Source organism: Sinocyclocheilus rhinocerous, unplaced genomic scaffold (genome assembly GCF_001515625.1).
Source record: "Sinocyclocheilus rhinocerous isolate Xijiao unplaced genomic scaffold, SAMN03320098_v1.1 scaffold1006, whole genome shotgun sequence".
Classification (NCBI taxonomy): Eukaryota; Metazoa; Chordata; class Actinopteri; order Cypriniformes; family Cyprinidae; genus Sinocyclocheilus; species Sinocyclocheilus rhinocerous.
In genome coordinates, this window is record NW_015630418.1 from 448,371 (window position 1) to 471,154 (window position 22,784).

At 37.4% G+C, this 22,784-nt stretch overlaps 1 protein-coding gene across 2 annotated transcripts in view; it reads right to left on the reverse strand.

Moving 5' to 3' along the window:
• The window catches only part of LOC107740353 (SH2 domain-containing adapter protein F-like), a 102,358-nt gene that overhangs the window by 7,414 nt on the left and 72,160 nt on the right, over positions 1–22,784 (reverse strand). Inside the window, exons 4-6 of one of the 2 annotated variants that reach the window (XM_016552770.1) lie at positions 11,247–11,357; positions 449–578; positions 249–368 (exon numbers count right to left, since the gene is read on the reverse strand). In XM_016552770.1, coding sequence (XP_016408256.1) covers positions 249–368; positions 449–578; positions 11,247–11,357 — 361 coding nt within the window. The remainder of the gene's footprint in view (positions 1–248; positions 369–448; positions 579–11,246; positions 11,358–22,784) is intronic. The other variant, XM_016552771.1, reaches the window with a different exon arrangement.

The following is a 22,784-nucleotide window of genomic DNA, read 5'->3' on the forward strand; positions in this document are numbered from 1 at the left end:
ATTTCATTACACCAAATATACAAAATAATGTTCTTTTTAGCAACATCATATGACCCCTTTAAAAAAAAAAAAATCGTGAGAAAATCAAATCGTAAATCGAATTGAATCGTGAGTCGAGTGAATCGTTACATCCCTACTCAGAATCGAAGCAGAACAATTACTCGCTTCACGATGCTTCGATTTATTGTCCCAGCCCTAGTTGTTAGTGGCTGTAGAGTAATCTGTGTGTGTGACGATGAGCTTCTTACTTGAGCGAGAGCGAGAAGTCGTTCTTACAGGTCTCGCTGTTCCTCACCAGGTAACTGGCCTCTTTACACAAGCGCAGCAGAGCCTCGGCGTCCGTTCGGCTGATGGCTCCATGATACCAGCTGTGGAGCACAGAATGACAGGCGTGAGCGAGGAAGAGCGGCAGAGCCTTCATCAAGCGTCTGCTGTGGGTTCAACTCACAACTGGCTCTCCAGAGGCACGGCCGGGTCGATGCGCTCGCCCACGCTCGGCTCGGTAGAGCTCATCTTCCCGCTCGAGTGCCGCTGCAGCGGACGACACTTCAGATCCTTCTCCACGCCGTCAAACTGCACTGTAACAGCAGAAACACAAAGTACACTACTAGTGACGTGTCCCATAACAGCAGAAACACAAAGTACACTACTGTTGATATGTCACATATTCATATAATGACAACTCAACTGCATAACTGATCTCTAACTGCGTCCCAAATGACGCCCTATACACTATGCACTTATACACTATGTACTTATGCACTCAACCATGTAGTGTATGAATTATATAAGGTTATTTTGTTGTTAATAATTGTAATTAAAGCTGCAACAGTTGAGTTTTTTTCGGTTATTTAACTGCATCATCTGGGTATTTAAAGTGCACTTTTTCTTTTTGGAATTTTCAGTGTGAACACACTACTCGCACTATTTATACTACAAGACGTCATAGAATAGTGCATAAGAATGCGATTTGGGACGCACCTTCTTTCTCTCGTATCATTTAGCAAGTTTTTTTTTTCTTTCTCACATAATGAAATGATTTAAGCTTTATGTCCATTGTTTTGACAAGTAGCCATTTATTAGGCTGAGCAATGTCTAGTTATTACAAAATATTATTATTATTATTATTATTATATTATGTTATTCTAAAGTGTTTTTAAATATTTTAAACCTTTTTTAATAAGTGAAATCATTCAAAATAAATTATTATATTAATTTATATTTACTAAAACTATTTCATAAAAATAAAATGTAAAAAAAAATAAGGTAACATTGTTACACGTTAAATGTACTTACTATAGTAATAATAGTAAATAATGCATAATTACAAGCAAACCCTTAACCAAATGCTAATGTTAACCCACAGTGCATGTTGTTAATTAATATTATGTACTTAATTGTATACTTATATTTTATCAAAGACACTTTAAAATAAAGTGACACCCCCAAAAAAATATATAAATGAAATGTTTTTGTTTTTGCTTTCCACCTGTTGAAAATGATGATGCATTCTCTTCTTTCTCATATAATAAAATGATTTAAGCTTGAAACGATATTTAAGGTTGAAAATGATAATAAAAAGAAAATGTTGGAATGAAATCCACAAGTGACCTGTAATTCCTCGAGCATGTCACTGCTATCCAGAAATAGATTTTTGAAGAAAATTGACCCAGCATGACCTTGTAAGACTAGCAGTCCATACATTGGGATTTGTGCTTTATTGAGCAGAAACTCCCTGCGGGCCGTAACTCAATCCAGTGAAGTCTCTGTGAGCGCCTGAGGGACTGAAGCTCATCCTGCGTGTAATGAGAGGAGCTGCAGACGAGACAGATGCTTCATAAAGATACTGAAATATCCTCATGCGGACGAGAGGGAACGCGGGACGTCCCGTATGAGACCGGCTCACGGGAATCAAAGGAAAACACACATAAACCCACACAGAGACATGAATGAGAGTGGAAGCACGTTTGATTTCTGTGGCAGTGTCGTCATCTGACCCTGAGCTTTATCTGAACCGCTTTATCTAGCAGAAACACGGGAACAGATGCAGACACAGACTGAACAAACAGTCTGAGAGTTTCACATCACCTTACGGACACTGCAGCTTCAGCTGGACCACAAAGTCATTTAATTATTCATTCAATTTTATTACACAATATTTGTTCATTTTGACACGTCAGTCAATAAATACACCTGCCTTAGATAAATGATAGATAAATAAATCTACATGCGATAAATGACATGAGATCTACATGAAATAAATCTAGATCTACATGAGATTTTAATACGGAATTATATATATATATATATATATATATATATATTAGTGCTGTCAATTGATTAGAAAAATAACTAATTAATCGCACATTTTTTCTGAAATTAAATTTTGCGATTAAGTCCACCTAACATTACATTTTTAAAAAAAAAATATTATTTTTAAATTTATTTTATTGCAATAATTTCACATTCAATCCTTAAATTAATGTAGAAACAACATAAAGACAGTATATTTTTTATATTTGTATAATGGCATTTTTTATGACTGAAGGCCAGTGTCACTGATACCAATACTACAGATGTCTCTATGAAATTGTTTTTCTCCCTAATATTTACCCATTGACTATAGCCATTCAACATTACAGTATAATTGAGAGCTATCGATTTTAACACTTATTTGACTACTTAAACATACAGAAATTGAATAAAGTTATGAAACACAACATTTTAAATTAAATATACTGTAGATGAATCCTTAAAGCTACAAAAATGATTAATTTCCTCTTTTTTTCTTATGTTCTTTGATGAACAGACATCACAGCAGCTGGTTATTAGTTTTTTTGGCTGCTATTACTTTAAGAGCTGCCGCTGCTGAACATGACGCGGATCTGACACGTATTGTATTTTCTCACATCTCTTTACCTTTTCTGACCCACTTCAGGTCTTAAAGTCTCTATTAATGAACTGGCGAGTTGAATCGGGTGTGTTAGATGAGGGAGAGGGGAGGCAAGCTCCAGGACGGTTTGGAAAAACAGAGACTTACATTTTCTTAAATGACTTACACACATACACAGCTTTAAGGCAGCTTTAATCGCCTTTTTGGTAACTTCATGACTTAACAGACGACATAACTACAACATTGCATTCTCGTACTGTAGTTTCTTTCCCGCTTTGATATGAAAAGATACAGGCTACAGTGCGCGCCGGTGTCTTTGTGTGTGCAATTGAAGATCACGCGCTGCGAGCACAGTACCGTTTCCGCGTCTGAAACGTCTCCGGTTTGATGTGATTATAAAGACGTCCTGCGACTGAATAAACGCAATTTTTGTTAAAAAAATTAGACAGAATCAGCAGTTGTGAGTGGGGTGGTCAACCCTAGCCCCGCCCCTGCGTTAACTGCGTTAAATATTTTGAACGCCGTTGAACTGAAAAAATTAATCGCCTGCGTTAACGCGCTAACTTTGACAACATTAATATATATATATACACACATACATACACCTATATATAAGAGTTTATTTTGTGAGAATAACTAGCTGAATTTACATTATGTGAACTTTAGAGTGAAACTGAGTAGTGAATTATTGTTATTATACTATATAACATTGAATATATAATATAATACAATTAATAAATAATAATTAAACACACACACACACACATATATAGAGCAATTAATACAATTAATAAATTAATAATAATTAATAAAAAGTAATATATTATGAAATACTGAATATTATATAGCTGAAAAAAATAGTTTATTTGATCTGTGTCTATAAACACAAGAAAGTAAGTCTGGCCCAGTACAGCCATCAGTCCACATGAGATACAGGGGTCACAGAGGTCACGGGGGTCAGAGGGGTCACAGAGGTCACGGGGGTCAGAGGGGTCACAGGATGTAGCTGTAGTGAGAGCTCATGTTTCTGATGAATGAATCTGTAGCCTCGAGCATCAGTGACCAGATTCACACGTGTGTGCGTGTGTGTGTGTGTGTGTATATGTGTGTGTGTGTGCGCGTTTTTGTGACAAATGAAGACATAAATTTGTATAATGACTATCCCAAACTTCTGAACGGCTGTGTGTGTGTGTGTATATATATATATATGTGTGTGTGTGTGAGTGTGTGTGTATATGTGTGTGTGTGTATATATATATGTGAGTGTGTGTGTATATGTGTGTGTGTGTGTGTGTATATATGTGTGTGTGTGTTTTCTCGTGTCTCTGTATCTCCGTCTCACTGTAAGAGTGTAATTACGGAGAATCTCATCTGTGACTCACAGGCTCTTTACAGCATCAAATATCAATTAAACAGAGTCTCTCATATCAGAGTTTATTACAGTAAAGCACTCAGCAGATGGAGCAGTTCACAGCCTCACAGTGTGTGGAGCAAAGAGTTATGGGTAAAACAAAAAAAAACCCTTTTAATGAGTTACCTTTCTTTTCTTTTCTTTTAAATCAACATCAAGATTTTAGATGTTAAAATGATATGCACGTATAAGTCTATATTAATATGCCGGAGGTCAGACTGCAGGACACGTGGACTTCCCCTATACTGTGTGCTTTATAGATCCTTTATGTTCTCAGTGAATGATGTATAGTGTTGTTGTGTCTGCTGCCACTAGAGGCCAGTATGACTGTCGACAAACACCTGAAGCAGTCTGACTGAACCATAAACACTAATAACCTCAGGCTGTACAAAAACAATCTTTCATTATTTTACAATCCAATTCTCACACAATGCTTACAAATATGACTGTATGAAGTCATAGTTCATCATAATCATCATTAATATATTAGCAACAAGTTTGGGGTCAGTAAAATTGTTTATTCGCCAACTGTTGGCAAATAAATGTAACATTGATAATAATCAAAAATGTTTCTCGAGCAGCAAATCAGCATATTAGAATGATTTCTGAAGATCATGTGACACTGAAGACTGGAGTAATGATGCTGAAAATACAGCTGCGCATCACAGAAATACATTACAGTTTAACACATATTCACATAGAAAACAGCTACTTGTAATAATATTTCACACTATTAATTATTTTTCCTGTATTTTTAAGAAAATTAATGCAGCCTTGGTGAGCAGAAAAGACTTCTTTCAAAACCTTTTTTTAAATATTACTGACTCCCCAAAACCTGTGTACAGTAGTGTGTATATGTTTTATTTATTTATTTTTGCATTAAGAAATGAAACTTTTGATATTTTATTAAATACTGCAAAGTTATAATTGTCCGATTACATTTTAAGGCCACTGCATTACCATGCTACTGAATTATTACCATATTCAAGTATCATGAAAAAGTACCACGTTTCTATCATGTGTCCAGTAAATTCATAACAGTGCATGATTAGAAAGTAACATGGTACTGTAATGTAAGCACATTCACTCAATCAAACCACATCAGGTTATGCTGTATACATATGTATAACCAGGACGCATCAAATGCATGACAATGAGCATTAAAAATATTCAAATGAATAAAACAGCTTGTGCTTGAATATTAGTGGGGATAATTAGCATTATGATCATGCAATAATGCTGATGCAGCTCTGTGTGTGTGTGTGTGTGTGTGTGTGTGTGTGTGTGTGTGAGTGAGTGAGTGTGTGTGTGGCGTGCGTGCGTGTATTAGTGTGTGTGTGTGTGTGTGTGTGTGTGTGCATGAGTGTGTTTGTATTAGTGTGTGTGAGAGTGAGTGTGTGTGTATTAGTGTGTGTGTGCGTGAGAGTGAGTGTGTGTGTATTAGTGTGTGTGTGCGTGCACGCGTGTGTGTGTTTGCATATTGCATGAGTGGGAGATGGAATGTCATAATTTTTGTTTACTGTTGGCATATACTGTACGTCAGCGGAGAAACGATCTGTTACCATGGAAACCTGCCATGCAAAGCTGCTTGGCGCCTCTCAAGCCGATCATAACTGTCAAACGACAATCTGACGCTCTTCAGAGAAGAGTGTGTTACAGAGAGATGAAGGAGAAACGCTTCATAAACACACACAGTGAACCTACAGCAGTGCGGTCATAACACGGCCCGGCTGTGACCCCAGCATCTGCAACTGTAACCGTGACAACGGCACATCCAATCAGCATTGAGTCATGAGTCTGACATCACTGAGCTCACAGAGACTCTTTGACCTTGTCATGTCTAATAGACTGAGCACTGACGGTAAAGCAGCCGTTCAAACACACACATTTACACAAAGCACATGAAAGTTATATTCAATCTCAACAACATGAGTGATGGTAACCGTTGGCAACGCCGTGTGGGCGTGTCCTGTGATTCAAGGTTGAGAGAAAGTTAACTATGCAAATGAGCAGCAATGTGATGGCCTACTATTGTGTCTAAAAATACAATAAAAAAAATAAATGTGTTGTTTTGAATGCTGAAGTGAATTTTAAACAATATAAAAATCAATTATTTTAATTTAATTACCCCCCCCCCCCCAAAAAAAAGTCCATGTTTTAATTTTAATTTTTTTTATTTTTATGGATTCCATTTTTAATGGTCTAATTAAATTGTAATAAACAAACAAAAAAGTAAAATCATTTAAATTCAGGATATTTAAAAAATTTCATTATTTATTACAGTTGTAACAAATTCAAATGTATTAACAAAAACTGTGGTAATGAGAAATAAATGCATAAAAAAACATAAAACACACACAAACACAAACACACACGCACACACAAACGCACTCGCACACAAAAACGCACTCACACACACACACACACACACACTCTCTCTCTCTCACACACACACACACACAGTGAAAAATAGCTAAAACCAGCCCAAGGTGTTCATCTGGTCTGGCAAAAACCTCATCTGTGAGTCTGCATGGAAAACACTTATAAGAGTTCAGTCTGATCTGGAACAGAAACCAGAGTCTGAACTTTAAAACAGAGTCTGGGTTCAGTGACGGGAAAACACACACACACACACACACACACACTCACTCTCACCCACACACACACACACACACACACACACACGGACAAATTCATTTGTCTTTTGTTTCTTCCCTTCATTAAACCCCAGGAATACAGTCCATGTGTTTGACAAAGGCAGAGAAAAGCAGGCCTCGCGGGCTAAACCCCACAGTCACACTCGCATAATGAAATCTGCATCGCTTTTAATTCTATTATTTCATATTCTACAGAGACATGAGGCAGATATGAGCCCAGAAGAAAGGACCGGAAAGCAGCAACAATTAATTCAGACGCCAAAACAAAAGAAGTGCCGGCTTTTCTCGGTGCAAACAAAAGAGTTTGACGATATTTATATGCAAATTTAATTTCTGGCCCATCAAGTAGCTGCAAAAATTTAAATCCGGTCAGATTGATGCGACAGGTTGTCAGGTGCTATATAGGTCTGAACAAAGCAGCACTTGTGTACAAATACACCGCCTACATCTGACTGAAATTAACAAATTAATGACTAAAAATTATAAAATGAATAAATATGACAACTAAATGTAAATGTTTTTTATATTTTTAGATCTCATTATAATTTTAGTTAGATTTTTCACAAATTTTGTTATGTGCGTTTGTAATTTCCATTAATTTTTGTTCTGCTTAAATATGAATATTTCGTTATTTTTTTCAGTTAGTAGTTTTAGAGCTTCTACTTAAACTTATTTCAGTTTCAAGATCTTCGAGATTCATCTAATATTTACATTTTTATTTCAGTTAACAACAATAAATGCAATTTTTTAAATGTTGTTGTTTTTAGATATTAATATTTCGATTTTATTTCATTTCAATTGTAGTTTTATTTCAGTTGACGTTCTGACGTTTTTATGTAAATATTTCAATTATTTTAATTATTTAAATTAACAAATTGCTTTGAATAGTTTTAGTGCTTTCAGATACGGTAACACTTAGGGACCAATTCTCACAATTAACTAGTTGCTCATTAGCATGTCTATAATTAACATATAATCATTTAGAAGATGCTTTTATCCAAAGCGACTTAGAAGCAATCAAAACCAACAAAAGAGCAATAATATGCAAGTGCTATGATAAGTCTCGTACAGTACACATAGCGAGGTTTATATATATATATATATAACTTGAACTGAATTTTTTAAGTTGAAATAGGTGGATTATTATTATTTTTTCATTTTTTTTTTTACAGTGTACATTTTATTTCCTTTCAGCTTTATTTAAATTATTAAAAAAAAAACTTCAATAGTTTTAGAGTTTTTAGTTATTACTGTTCAGGTATAGTTTAATTTCTGTTTCAGTTTTAGTTCAGTTTAAATTTAAATTTAATTATTTTTTCCAGCTTTATTTAAATGAACAATAATGTTACTATTTTAAGTGTTTTGGTAGTCTGGGGATCTGCACTTGAGCTTGTGCAGACAGCATTACTCAGTGTATTTCCCTGATCTCTGTGAGACGACTCTTTAACCCGTTTATTCCTGCGATCGTCTTACGGTTAATCTCTGGAGGAAAGGATGGATCCAGGTTAACTTACAGTGCTCAGATCCACACGCAGAAACACCGCTCCACACATAAATCTGGATCTCCAGCGCGCTCACCGGAGACACGCAACACCACTTTCAAGCATTATTTGCTTTTATGGCGACACGTGAGCGTACGTTTTCCAGAACACGCCTGCAATGGAAACATGAATCCTAGTCATCTGATCTGAACATCTGTAATCTCTACGGGACCAGTGTTGGGGGTAACGCATTACAAGTAATGCGAGTTACGTAATCAGATTACTTTTTTCAAGTAACTAGTAAAGTAACACATTACTTTTTAATTTACAAGAGAATATCTGAGTTACTTTTTCGAATAAATAATGCAAGTTACTTTTTTTTTCCAATTTATTGACTGACAGCTCTGGTGTTGCCATGGTGACAGAAATCAGAAGATGTTACTGTAGTTCTAAAATAAATTGAATATGCATTAATTCATCTCACCCACAAAAAAAAAAAGATTCAGTATGTGACGAGTGGGGGCGGGGCCGAGAGCCGTGGGAACGGAGCGAGGCCAGTGGAGTAGCCAGCGAGGTGTTTTCAGGAACGCTGGACTCAAGCCTCAGTCATGTTCTGCTTCACTGGAAGCAAATGCTAAATGTGGACGGTAGCGCAAGAAAGAGGCTTACATCTCACAGCAGCCCATTAACTTTATCTGAGCATATGTGCTTCATGAGTGCGAAAGCTCTTCAGCTGTTTTTAAGAGCCAGAATAACACAATACAACCTCAACAGAGGAAGTCAAACACACAGAAACAAGTTTACATTATTCATGAAAATGGAATAAAACGCTGAATTTATAAAGGAATCGAGGGACTATTCAAAAAAAAAAATATACTACTACTACTAATAATATGAATAAAAACAAACAAATAAATAAATAAAACAAAACAGATTTAATATACTTAACAGTTAATATACTTAATCAGGATAATGAACACTTAATTTCTGGCTCAGAATAAAACTAAAATGTTCAAATTGTATGTGTTATATATACATATATATACAAGGTGCCCACATCTAATAAATTCAATAAAATGTCTAATAATTTCCGATGCCTTTCCAAGTGTTGCTGTATTTTTAAAGCATTTCGCATTGACAAAAATTACTTTCTAGTCAATTTTAGAGAAAGCATACCCACCTCCCAAAATAAATAAATAAATACATTACGACAGTCCTACAGTCCTGGAAATCACCATTTCAAAATGTTCTGATATTTCCAGGAATTACATACACAGTAAATATTATTTCATAAGAAGAAGAAGAAGAACATCTGTTAATTTCCGTCTCAGAATAGAAGAGGAGGAAGAAGAAACTGAAAGAGTTTTAAATGAAAAACAAAAGCACAGACATATAAAGTCACACTGTGAAATTAAATGTGACATTCTGAGATATAAAGTCAAATTTAGGAGAAATAAAGCAGCAATTATGAGAAATAAAGTCACATTGTGATATATGAAACCGCACTGTGATTTATGAAGTCAAGATACAAAGCTTAAGACTCAACAAAACTATCCATTTAGTCTCATTATAGATCAGGAGAAACAACTGAGATGTTAAGAGGTTTGATTAGTGATTTCTCTTTCCTACAGACTCCGAGATCTGCGCAGAGGTGTAAAGTATTGGAGTAAATGTAACTAATTACTGTATTTCAGTATCTCTTTGGATACTTTGTAGTTTTACTGAGTACCAAATATATTAGCCAATTTTACTCTCTACGTCGCTACATTTTTGAACGAGTATCTGTACTCTTTACTCCACTGCATCTCTAATGAGTGTTGCAGTTACACATTACATTTTACATGACATCTAGCTTTTCTGCAGCAGTTTATTTGTGCTACAAAAGACGTGATACTGCCAACTACAGGGCTCCGAATGTACTGCATCTTGTATCGAAATCAGCAAAATCCAGTGCAATAAAAGGCTTTGACGTTTTAATTTTACTTAACCTTGTTTTATTTATCTGTTATACTGAAGAGACATTAAAAAAAATTTTTTTTTTTTTTGCAATTCTGGGTGCTGTTTTATTTTGGTTTTAGAAAATAAACGTGATTGCTCTCCTCACAATCAGCTCTTTCTTGTTTTTGTTACATGCTCTCTGTGCCTTGTCTTGGGCTTTTATGTCACTTCTGTCTCCCGTGGTGTTTGTAGTCAGTTTGTATCTGATCTTTGTTAGCCTCCTGTATATATATATATATATATATATATCCCTAGTGTTTCTTTAGTTCCTTGTGAGTTGTTGAATGTAATGTTTGCCCGTCATTCTGTTCTTTGTTCCCTTTGGCTTATTGTTTGTTCTAGTTTTGCCATTAAATCCCTGCTCAAAGATCCTTGGCTCTGCCTGTTTTCTCCAGCTTCTACTCAACGTTACAGTTTTTGACTGGCATGTCTCTTTGTCTAGTGCATCTTTGAGCCTATATTTATTATAAGTAAAATACTTAAGTACCGTTAAAACCAGATACTCAAACCTCCGGTTTCACAGACAAGGCTTAAGCCTAGTCCCAGACTAAAATGCAAGTCTGAGCTGTTTCAACTGAAAGAAACTTGCACTGATTGATCTTAAAATATATCAATGCCTTTGTTTTGTCTCAAGATGGACACCAGTAATGTTTTTTTTTTTTTCTAAGGCAAGTTTATAAAAATTACTTGAATGTGCTAATTGAACTATGGCCTAGTCCTGGCTTAGTCTAAGCCCTGTCTGTGGAGACCTTTACTGGAGTGTTTGCTGGGGGTCTGGAGGACGTGATGGATGAGGCTGGACCCACCGTGCTGGAGCTGGTCTCCCGGAGAAGACGGAGCCTCCATCAGAGGAGGACCGGAGGTGAGCTGCCCGACCGGAGGAGGCCACGGCAGATCCTTAATGACTTTAATCTCTACTGCAGACAGAACCAGAGAACCAGAGACAGAGAGAGAGAGGAGGGGAGGAGAGATGGAGACAGGAGCGTCAGTGAAGGCAGGATCAGGTCCGCAGGGCAAACAGTCACAGACTGGAAACAGGAAACAGGAAACAGGAAGGAACCAGGAAAGAAACAGTGATGGAGAGCATTCAGGATTCTTCCTGTCAAACACAAACACCTACAGACCTCAGGATTCACTCTAGAAAACCACTGCACCGCATCTGATTTCTTTAACTTTCACACAATCTCCTCATCTCTTCTGTCGTCTGATAGTTTAGAGTGTTTTATCCAGTAAAAGCTCTTTTAGTGTAACTGTAGCTGGAGCTTCTCGTGTCAAGATCAAATATGAGACACAAAAAAGAACATATGCAAACTCTTTCTTAGATATTTTTAGAATGCAACAAGTCGACTCCTAGGAAAGACAGTCAGAAGTCTGTGGGATTCAGATGATTTTTTTCCCCAGATTACACGGTTCATTAGAAGTACACACACACTGTAGCACCTCCGTATGCTGCTTTCATTACAGACGTGTCAGATCGTGTCTGGTGTGTTATTCAAAGACAATAAACTGTGTCTCCTACAGCATGAAGCAATGCACTTTCCTCTTTCTCTCTCTATTAATGCAGCTTTGCTGGATGTAATCGTGCCCAGGCGCACCCATCCGGTGACAGCAAATCTATTCTCAGGAACATCCCACTCATTTAGCAGAGAAGCGCATCCATATCATAACAGCACTGAGAGCGTATGAGGCTCTGCGGATGCTGGTTTTACACCCTTTAGGCTGCATTTCTGGGTAAATAGTGTTATAATAGCTAGAAATTTAATTGCACATTTAACAGAGTGAACGACAGGCAGACCAAAGTCACAAAGCTCTCGTCTAGAGATGTGAAAACCCTTCATCCAGCTGCTCATACATTCACAATTACAAAGAAAGAATCCAAGGCACATTAAAAGTGCCTAAAACTCTGCACACTGATGCATTTCGGCCTTCAAAGAGTGTGTCACCTAAAGGCCGAAATGCATCATGTGCAGAGTTTTAGGCACTTTTAATGTTTATTGAGATGGCCAGAATGTGAATAAAGGCTTTTTAACTTTATTTGGACCAGAAGAAGTGCTTTTTTTTTAAAAATTTTTGTAATGGTTGCTTCAAACACAACCAAAGAGCACCTTCTGGGATTACTTCACAAGGTCCTTAATCAGCAAGTAGCGCTTCAAGATGTGTCCTGTTTATCTCTGTGAAGCTGCTTTGAAACAAACTGCATAGTATAAAATGCTATAGAAATAAATGGGACATGATAACTAAAAAAAATGGCTGAAAATAAAATCACAATGCCCTCCACTAATATTGGCACCCTTGGTAAATATGAGCAATGAATATAGTTGAGCTTCACAAAATAGAAAGTGGCTGTAAGAAAAGAGCTAAAGCATTGAAAATCCCCATTTCCACCATCAGGGCAATAATTAAGAGGTTCCAATCAACTAAAGATGTTACAGATGTTACAGTAATTGGGTGCCAATAATTGTGGCCAACATGAACTAGAGAAAGCATTTATTTCACAACGAGATTTTCCCCCCAATTTCATTTTTTTTACTTCAATGATAGGCTACAATTTTGTGATTTTTTTGAATGAAAGATCGAAAGGATAAACAATGCAGATTTATTTTCACAGCCGCCTTTGCTCATATTTACCAAGCATGCCAATATGAGTGGAGGGCACTGTATATAACATTTTGACCAAATAAATTAAAAACACTGAAAACATAATTCAATCATTTTAAATGCTACAAGTGAACTTAGGCATCACAACACGACAATATACAATATGAAAAATGGATATTCATTCTGAGATTTGCTAAAGGTTAAAAGTTAATTTAACAGTGTTATTAAACTATTGGTGTTTTTAAAGTTTCATTTAAGTGAGTTTTCGGTGATGACAAACAAGCATGAACCATTAAATATCCCATATTGACTGATACTCATACATTTAAAATATATTTGGTAACACTTAAAGCCTTTATGTGTAATGCATTACAAAGCTATTCATAATGTATGTTGTAATGCATTATATATTTTCATAAACAATTGTAGCCAAAGTTAACATGCATTATAACATTTGAAGGGCTGTTTGTCATGTGGTTTAATGCAATATACTTTCTAAATGAATTGATTTCATTTGAACTGACAGTAATAATTAATTGATAAGTGTTATAATGCATTATAACTGTAGTTACAATTATTCATGAGATCATGCAATGCATTATAGGTGCATTACAAAGTATAATCAATGCATTAAAAAGTATTTTATAATGTATTATATATAACAATTTAAGTAAAGTGTTACCATATATTTTACCAACATATTGTGCATTTCCATAAAGCACATAAAAATAACACTGAAGGACAGAAATTACAGGAAATGGAACATTGTATCATGTTATTACCATGTTATTACCATGTTATTAACATGTTAGTTCAAGGTACGAAGAACTGAGGTACAGTTTGGTTCTTCTTTTTTCAGCATAGCTTGACATGTATTTAACTATATTTTAACTTCAGTAGACATAAATGTGGCTGTGGTGTCTATGTGTGAACATCTTTGTGATTATTAATAAAACATAAATTAAATATCTCATACTGACTGATACTGATAAATTAAAAATGTATTTTACCAACATATTGCGCATCCCCACAAAGCAATCAAAAACAACACAGGAAACTGAACTATTACTATGTTATTACCATGTTATTAACATAGCAGTTCAAGGTACTTTGTCCGTACTATGTCTGTATTTGACTATAATTTATCTTCAGTAGACAGAAACATGACTGCAGCGTCGAGTGCATTTGTGTTTATTAATTCTCTCGCAACATTAGCCACAGTGCATTGCTGCAGCTTCCCGCATCTCGACACTTCCCAATGACCGCTTCTGTCCATGAATTAACTCTGCAGTGCCAGTTAATTAAAAACAGCACAGAGCGAGTCGGTGTACACTGGGAGTTAGAAATGAGACGTCGCCGTCACTTAAGCCCCGAACCGCGTCTATTTATTAATGAAACAAGCAACAAATCCCTTCATTCTGCTTTCCGTGCATCTTCTCACTGACAGAAACAGCTCGACCAAAAGCAAACAGCACACACAAACAAAAGCTCCTCCGGACGGATACAAGCCACGCCTCTGAAATACAAAGCAAACGCACTTGTGATTCATTTGGCATCGGATGCTTTCAGCGCTTGACAGGCGAACGACCCTGTTTGTTGACTGCGCTGTCAGACGTTTTATGAGCCGATAAACGCACTCGGTTATGAACGCGCTCTTGTTCTTGACTCCTGAGTGCTCCACGTGAGCAACTCCTAAAACATTAACCCTTGAATGCATACATAATTCACTACACTTTCCCTCCTTCATTGTTTTAAAGTTAGGCATCAACTTTCACTCTTAAAAGTAAAGCGATGCCATAAAAGAACCATTTTTGGTTCCACAAAGAACCATTGAGTCAAAGGTTCTTTAAAGAACCATCTCTTTCTTACCTTTTTATAATCTGAAGAACCTTCTTTCGCCACAAAGAAGCTTTTGTGAAACAGAAAGGTTCTTCAGATGTTAAAGGTTCTTTATGGAACCATTTAGACAAAAAAGGGTTCTTCTATGGCATCGTGAAGCACCTTTATTTTTAAGTGTTCTTAGTATTCTTCAATTCAATCATTTAGTCATTTAGCAGACACTTTTATCCAAAGCGACTTGCAATTGAGGACAATAGAAGCACTCAAACTCAACAAAAGAGCAATGATACGCAACTGCTATAACAAGCCTCAGTTAGCTTAACGCAGTACACGCAGCAAGGTTTTTTTTATTATATAATAAATAAAAAGAAAACAGATAGAAAAGAAAAAGAATAGAGAAGCTAGTGTTAGTTTTGTTTTTTTAAGAAAACAAGCAGTTTGTAAATGAATAGAGCGCAAGACTAAAAGGGGCACTTTTTTTTTAAGAATAGAATTGGAATATAGAGTGCTAGAGTCAGAGGGTCAAATAAAGATGGAAGAGATGTGTTTTTAGCTGATTCTTGAAGATGGCTAAGGACTTAGCTGCTCATTATAAACAATATAACAAGAAAAAAAAACAATAAAATATAAAAGAATACCTGTTTTCTGATTAATTTTTCGTAAAAAAGTGTATAGGGTCGCTAGAGACCCGAGGTATAAATGTGTAAGCATATTTTTCCTGCGCAACTATATTTACATATCTGATGACTCAATACTGCAATGCATCTTTATTCCTCGAGGTGGCACTGTTTGATACACAATAATGACGTGACGATTCACTCATAATTACCGCAGGCATAAAACAAAAGAATATCATCAGCTGCCAGTGATCAAAATATTGATTTTGAAGTCGTTGAAAACGATAGTTTTGAGAATGTGGTTGAGATTGTGAATATGAGGCAGATGCTGAATGTAACGGGGAAGTGCGCTCTGACGATGACAGCGATGGTGAAATCATCTGCTCAAATTGAACCCTTCTAAGATTCAAAAGGTAATGAAGTATGCTTTATTGCATTCTTCTGTAATTGTTCTTAAAATATCAAGAGAGTTTTCACTGAACGGAGCCGATCTAGCGAGGTCAGCCTCTTTGACAGCTCATATAAAAGCTTCCTCCGCGGCGGGTGAAGTGAAGGCCTGCCAGCAGCCTGATTAAAGAGCTCATTCTCATTGGGTGCCGCAGATTAGCGTGTAATTGTTTTGGGAGAGCGGAGCTTCGCCTCTTGTGTCTGTAGGAAGGCAGAAGTGAATTCGCACCGGACGCAGCCACCCAGATAAGATGAATTGTGTATATGTGACCCTGGAGCACAAAACCAGTCATAAGGGTCAATTTTTCGAAATTGAGATTTATACATCATCTGAAAGCTGAATAAATAAGCATTGATGTATGGTTTGTTAGGATAGGACAATATTTGGTTGAGATACAACTATTTGAAAATCTGGAATCTGAGGGTGCAAAAAAATCAAAATACCAGCGACTTAACACTGCTTTTGTGCTCCAGGGTCACATATCAGTTCTTCCGCACTGCAGGTGAACTCGGTTAAGAGGCTGTAACGCTCCTCGTGTTAAGCCAGAAAGCCGTTTGTGTGTTCAGCCGTCCTGTCGGTAATGCGGCATATTGTGAGGATTAGTGCTAAACGAGTGTGTTGGTAAACACCAGCGCTGGAGGAGGTGATGTTCTGTCTTCATTTCAGGATGTTTTCACACTTTCTTTGTTTCAGGGCTCCGGCCGCTGTAAACAGCACAACGGTTGGATTTCATTTCACACTCTCATCGCAGACCTAATTAAGACACCAGGACAGAAAAAAAGGGCCATTTAGACACGATCAGGCTTTAGGCCAGATGCAGAAGTGTGAACCGATTCCACGATGAGACAAATCCAACATGAAATATTAATCGCTCAGGGTCTGATGTACTGAGGCGACACGACTGACGAGGTTAGCGATAATAGTGTCCGACAGAAGTCTCATAAAACAGCATCAACCATTCACACAGACTCAATAACAGCCACAATCCACTCCTCTGCTTTCTAATGAACCGTCAGTTTGACTGAATTCAGGAGAAACAGGACTTCGAGGAGCGCTCGCTCTCCTAAAGAGCCTCTTGATCGGCTGCTGGCAGATTGCATGTGTATTTAAAACACGGGGGTGTGAGGTAATTATACGGCGGAAACACGGTAAAGCGTGGTGCCTACGCCTCGAGCGCAATTAGAAAAGTCAAGCGCCTTTTCAAAAGCTCACAGCAGTTTCTGTGGCATTTCAGCGCTGCCATCTGTGATAAAACAGCCAACAAACTCTCTGTTATGAGCAGATTTCTGCTGCTGGATGTGTCTGATAGAAGCCAAAACCTCAGAAAGAGGTTAAGACATAAATTCTAAGATGCTAGTAAGAATGTTCCTAAATGCATTTCTTGCATGCACTTAGGATCTCAAATATTTCCTTAACCCTCGTGATGCATTCGTCTTAAAAATGTCTAAAAAATGCAAAAATGCTGAAGTTAGTGTCACTTCAAACTGATCACTTTTTTCATCTGAAAGTAAAAGTTTATGCAAGTAAAATGAATCTGTTTGAAAATGTTCAGAGTAATATATAGCTTGTTTTGATGGTGTTTTGTTAGAAATAAATGGACTGTTTTGTAGTAATAACATGGTAATGATGTCAAAACGTTGGAATTTTTCACATTTACTCATTAATGAGGAGTTACCGATCAGATACACTATGGTTTCGACAGAAAAATATTACGCTACGTGTTATTGTGTCTCTTCAGAAGACTTGGATTAAAATGTTTGATTCATATAGATTGACTTTATGATGCCTTTATGACCTTTTTGGATTTTATTAGTTTTGGTCACGTGAACTTTCAATAGGGGGACAGAAACCTCTGAAGTCTTAATTAAAAATATCTTTATTTGTGTTTGGAAGATGAACCAGAGTCATATGGGCTGGGACGACATGAGGGTGAGTGAATGATGACAACATTTACTTTTTTTTGGTGAAATATTTCTTTAAGATTAGTATTTAATCTTAAGAACAATCTTAACTTTATTTACTTTTTTTTACCAAGAATGCTCCATAAATCTGGCCTCAGGTGTGTGTGTATGTGTGTGTGTGGTCATAATGCATGTGTGTGTGTGAAGATAAGCCCTCTGGCATTTCTGTCTCTGAAGTGGCGTCTTTGAGCTCCAAGAAAGCACCATGAGGCCGTGTGTGTGTGTGTGTGTGTGTGTGTGTGTGTGAGTGTGTGTGTGTGTGTGTGAGAGATCATGACAGAAGACTGTTATCACACCACAGCAGCAGCAGCATGAGAATCAGACAGAGGGCAGCGTCTGTCATCCAGAACTGTGTGGAGACTCACAGACATTCCCACAGTCCGTGTTTGAGACGGACGACTGCATTAATAACATGCAGACAGATCAGGAGCAGACTGAGACGTCTGTGGCTACGTGTGGGCAATATAGAGCCGTCGGTCATGCAGACTGATCAGGAGCAGACTGAGACGTCTGTGGCTACGTGTGTGCAATATAGAGCCGTCGGTCCTGTTTTAGAGTTAATATACGGCTATATTCACTTTTATAAACAAACTGACTGTGTCACATTTCCAGACTGTGTGAATGAAACCATCAGGTCATGTGATCCGAACCGCATACAGTCAGCTAAAATAATCCATAATAACTCTTCCTGCAGTGAAAAAGTGTTCTGGTGTGAATCAGGAGAGAAATCTGCACAGATCAAGCAGCGTTTAAACAGCTCTAAACACATATGTGGCTGGATTTTGATGTGAGAGACAACAGGAGATGCACTTTTTCACTGGAGGAAGAGTCATTATGGATTATGGACTCTATGGTATTTTAGTTAAAAACGTCTTAATGCTGGATGTGTTTCAGCTTTTGTCTTCTCCATGAGAGTGAGCACATTTTCAGTAAATTACTATACTACTTAGTCTATACTAAAAAAAACTATGTCCCTGGCTTGAGTCACAACTCACTGTATTTGTAAGTAGTGCAGTTTTTAAAGTTCTTCCATGTGTAACATAGACAAAGAGCGAGAGGAGTTTTCTCTGTGTGCATTTTGGTTTCACCTTCTAGGTTTATCTTTACAAACACACACGCACACACACACACTCATTCTTTAGTGCTGTCACATTTACGCTCATCAATCACTCTGTGGCTATATGTGTTGTGTGAGGAGGCAGCAGCAGATAACCAGATGACTAATTAGGTGACACACAAGTGCACAACCTTGCAGTGACCTACACAAGCACATATCAGCATCCAGCTGAAAGCAGCGCATTGATAAGCGCATGAGTGAATGTAACACACAAACACACTTTAATGAATAAAGCCGGCGGTAAATAAATATCGGGAGCTGTACGCATTGCAGTGACTCAAATGCACTGCAGCTCACCACAAGCTGATTTTAATGTTGTGTCTTTCGTCGGAGCAAACGAAGATTGATGAAATAGAAACATATATACGCCGCAGCGCTTGGTAATAACTAAAGCACTCATTTATGCTAAGTGCAATATTTCTCCCGTTCGCTCTGCATCACCTCGACTTCACAACCGACTGCATTTATCCTAATCAAGCATTTGCATTTTAAAGCTGACAGACGAACTCCGTATGTAAACAAGACCAATCCTGGCACGCAAAAATGGCAGGACTAGAAATGCGAGTGGCGAATATTACATTATTCATGTAATAATGAAAACTAGCCAAATGCAAATACAATGTAAAACTCTTCAACAGACACTGACCCAGAAACCTCTGAAATCCTCTCCCTTAAAGGAATAGTTCACCCAAAAATAAAAATTTGCTGAAAACCTAATCACGTCATTAGAATACATTTGGAGAAATGTAGAATTGCATCAGTGTCTCAGCAATGGATGCTCTGCAGTCAATGGGTGCCGTCAGAATGAGAGTCCAAACAGCTGATAAAAACATCACAATAATTCACAAGTAATCCACAGCACTCCAGTCCATCAGTTAATGGATTACTTGTGGATTATTGTGATGTTTTTATCAGCTGTTTGGACTCTCATTCTGACGGCACCCATTCACTGCAGAGCATCCATTGCTGAGACACTGATGCAATGCTACATTTCTACAAATCTGATGAAGAAACAAACTCATCCTAATCTCAGATGGCCTGAGAGTGAGCACATTTTCAGCTCATTTTCATCTCTGGCTGAACTATTCCTTTAAGTGCTGTATACACAAAGCCTCCATTTATGGAAAGCCCCTAATGAGCGTTTCTCTCATGTCGTGACCTCAGGGTGACCTTTTGACCTCTGGAATCAGGGGTCGAGCCTTGAGACGGGCTCCAGACTGCTTACCAGACGTCTCGAGGGTGTTCTGCTATGATTGACGTTCCTTGAAGATTTATCTTTGAACATTTTTCTGAAGACAGAGCAATGTGAGTATTAAGGGTCCGTGGGAAGGTTACTCTGAGAGGATCTGGTGGCAAGCCAGAGGCCTAGCGACTGATTTCCGATTTCTCTGCTTCCTGGCGGAAAGAAACGTCAAAGCATGCTTTATCTAAGCGGATTGGCGAGAGGTATAAGCAGTCGAAAAACTATGACAAAGACATGTGGGAAATAATAAAGTCTTTGAAAGCTGCGTCTGTCTGACTGACAACAAAGAACTGTGATTTGCTCTCAGAGGAGGAGACGATTCGCCGTGATCCTCATATAACAGAGTAAAGTGTTTATCACAGTTAAAACAAGCTCACACACAGATCTAAATTAATCACACATTAATGCATAAAACACAGGAATATTCCACAATAAATGTAGCTTATGCTTAAATCGACAGCATTTGAGATCAGTTACCTAATTCATCTTTTTAAGGTTGGACTACTTTTCAAGGCAGATTAATTTATAGTTGTGCATTTTCAATGTAATTTATTTGCTGTTTAGGATCCTTGCATATATTATGCAAAAAACTGTTTATCTGGTTGACATGATCATGTTATAAATTGAAGTAAATTATGCTATTGCAATTATGCTTTTTAGTCACACTAGTTTTGTGTTACCTTCCCTTGTGACCAATAAATTTGGTTAAGAATTTTCAAAAATCATCTGATACAATCAAATCAAATTACATATAAACTTTAGAGAATATTAGAGATATTTTTAGATTTTAAATGTAATATTTTGCATATTTTTATTGATGTTTTTATTGATGCATATCGATTAATATTAAATAACATTTAGAATTGTACATTTAAATTTCTAAATTATAATTGAAAAATATAATTTCTGTATTTTCAACTTCTACTGAAAGTGTATCATGTTTTTAGTTTTTATAAACTGATGCACAGGTCCAATTAATCAGCTGTAATCAGCATCAGACTGTGGCATGGAGCTTAATCTGTATATTTAACCCAGAATATTGCTTTAAGAGAAAGAGAAACCATAAGAATATTTTCCTCAGCAATGGACTCCTGTGATGCTAATTCAGTCATACATGCATGCAGACAGAGAGGAAAGCCTGTGTGCCGCAGTACCTGTGGAGGCTCTAGAGATGTGGACATCTCTCCTGGACGCTCCTCTGCTCGTGTCCTCACGACTAATGCAGTCATAACAGAGCAGTGCTGCTCCACACACACGCACGCATGCACGCACGCACACACACACACACAGACACAGACACAGACACACACACACACACACACACACACACACAGGACAAAAAAAGGAAAAGGAAAGGAACACCTTTCAAGAACTGATGCACAAATATATCTGCTGGAGATTTTATTTGTCAAAAAACCCAAATAACTCAGTTGAACAGCCATGTTTAGTTATACCTGAGTTAGTCACGAGTCCCTGAGCCAAAACTTGACACACAATCACCACACCTGACGGACACACACACACACACACACACACCTCCAGACCCGTCCGCAGATGAGCGTCAGACTTTCTCACACACGTCCGTCTGCAGTCACCCGGAGAGTAAAGGGACAGTTCGCCCAAAAATGATCTTCCTGTCATCATTTACTCACCCTCATGTTGTTCCAAACCTGTGTGAGTTTCTTTCTTCTGCTGAACACAGAAGAAGATATTTTGAAGAACGTTGGTAACCAAACAGCTGACGGTAGCCATTGACTTCCATAGTATTTTTTTTTTCCATATTATGGAAGTCAATGGCTACCAGCAGCTGTTTGGTTACCAGCGTTCTTCAAAATATCTTCTTTTGTGTGAATCAGCTTAAAGAAATCCATACAGACCTGAGGGTGAGTAAATGATGACAGAACGTTCCTTTCTGGGTGAATGATCACTTTAGGAACTGAAATGAGCCATTCCTGAAGCCTCGACTGAGGAACAAAGCATTCCGAGAGAGAGGAAGAGATACCGTAAGGAGAAAATCTCCCAGCATTCCCAGCAACAGACGGATACGGCAACGGCTGAGATATTAAAATGAGCCTGTTTACACATTCACGTTGATTTGCAATGAAAATGTTTGAGAATTTACGCTCCAGCCTATTCAGTAAAGAGTGAGACCTCCACCAATGAAAAACTACAGCCAAGACACAAAAAACAACTTTCACCAAACGCATTCAATAAACAGCAAAGAGAAAAAGCTCTGATTTATATAAATGATGCCGCAGTCACACCAAACTGTGAGCATGCATCATTTCTACAAACTCTGCAATGGTCGTAATATGACGTCGCACTCTGTGGCCTCTTATTAAAAAGCATTATACAAACAAAATACACAAATATGCAATCTATTCCACTTTACAATGCAATACTGCAGATTTAAAGTTTGCTTGATTTTTTTATTCAATTTTAATGTCTTCTACTGGTCAATCAGATACAAATCCATAGATCAGAGTTCATCATTTCACACGAGCTTGTGTTTCCGTCCTCC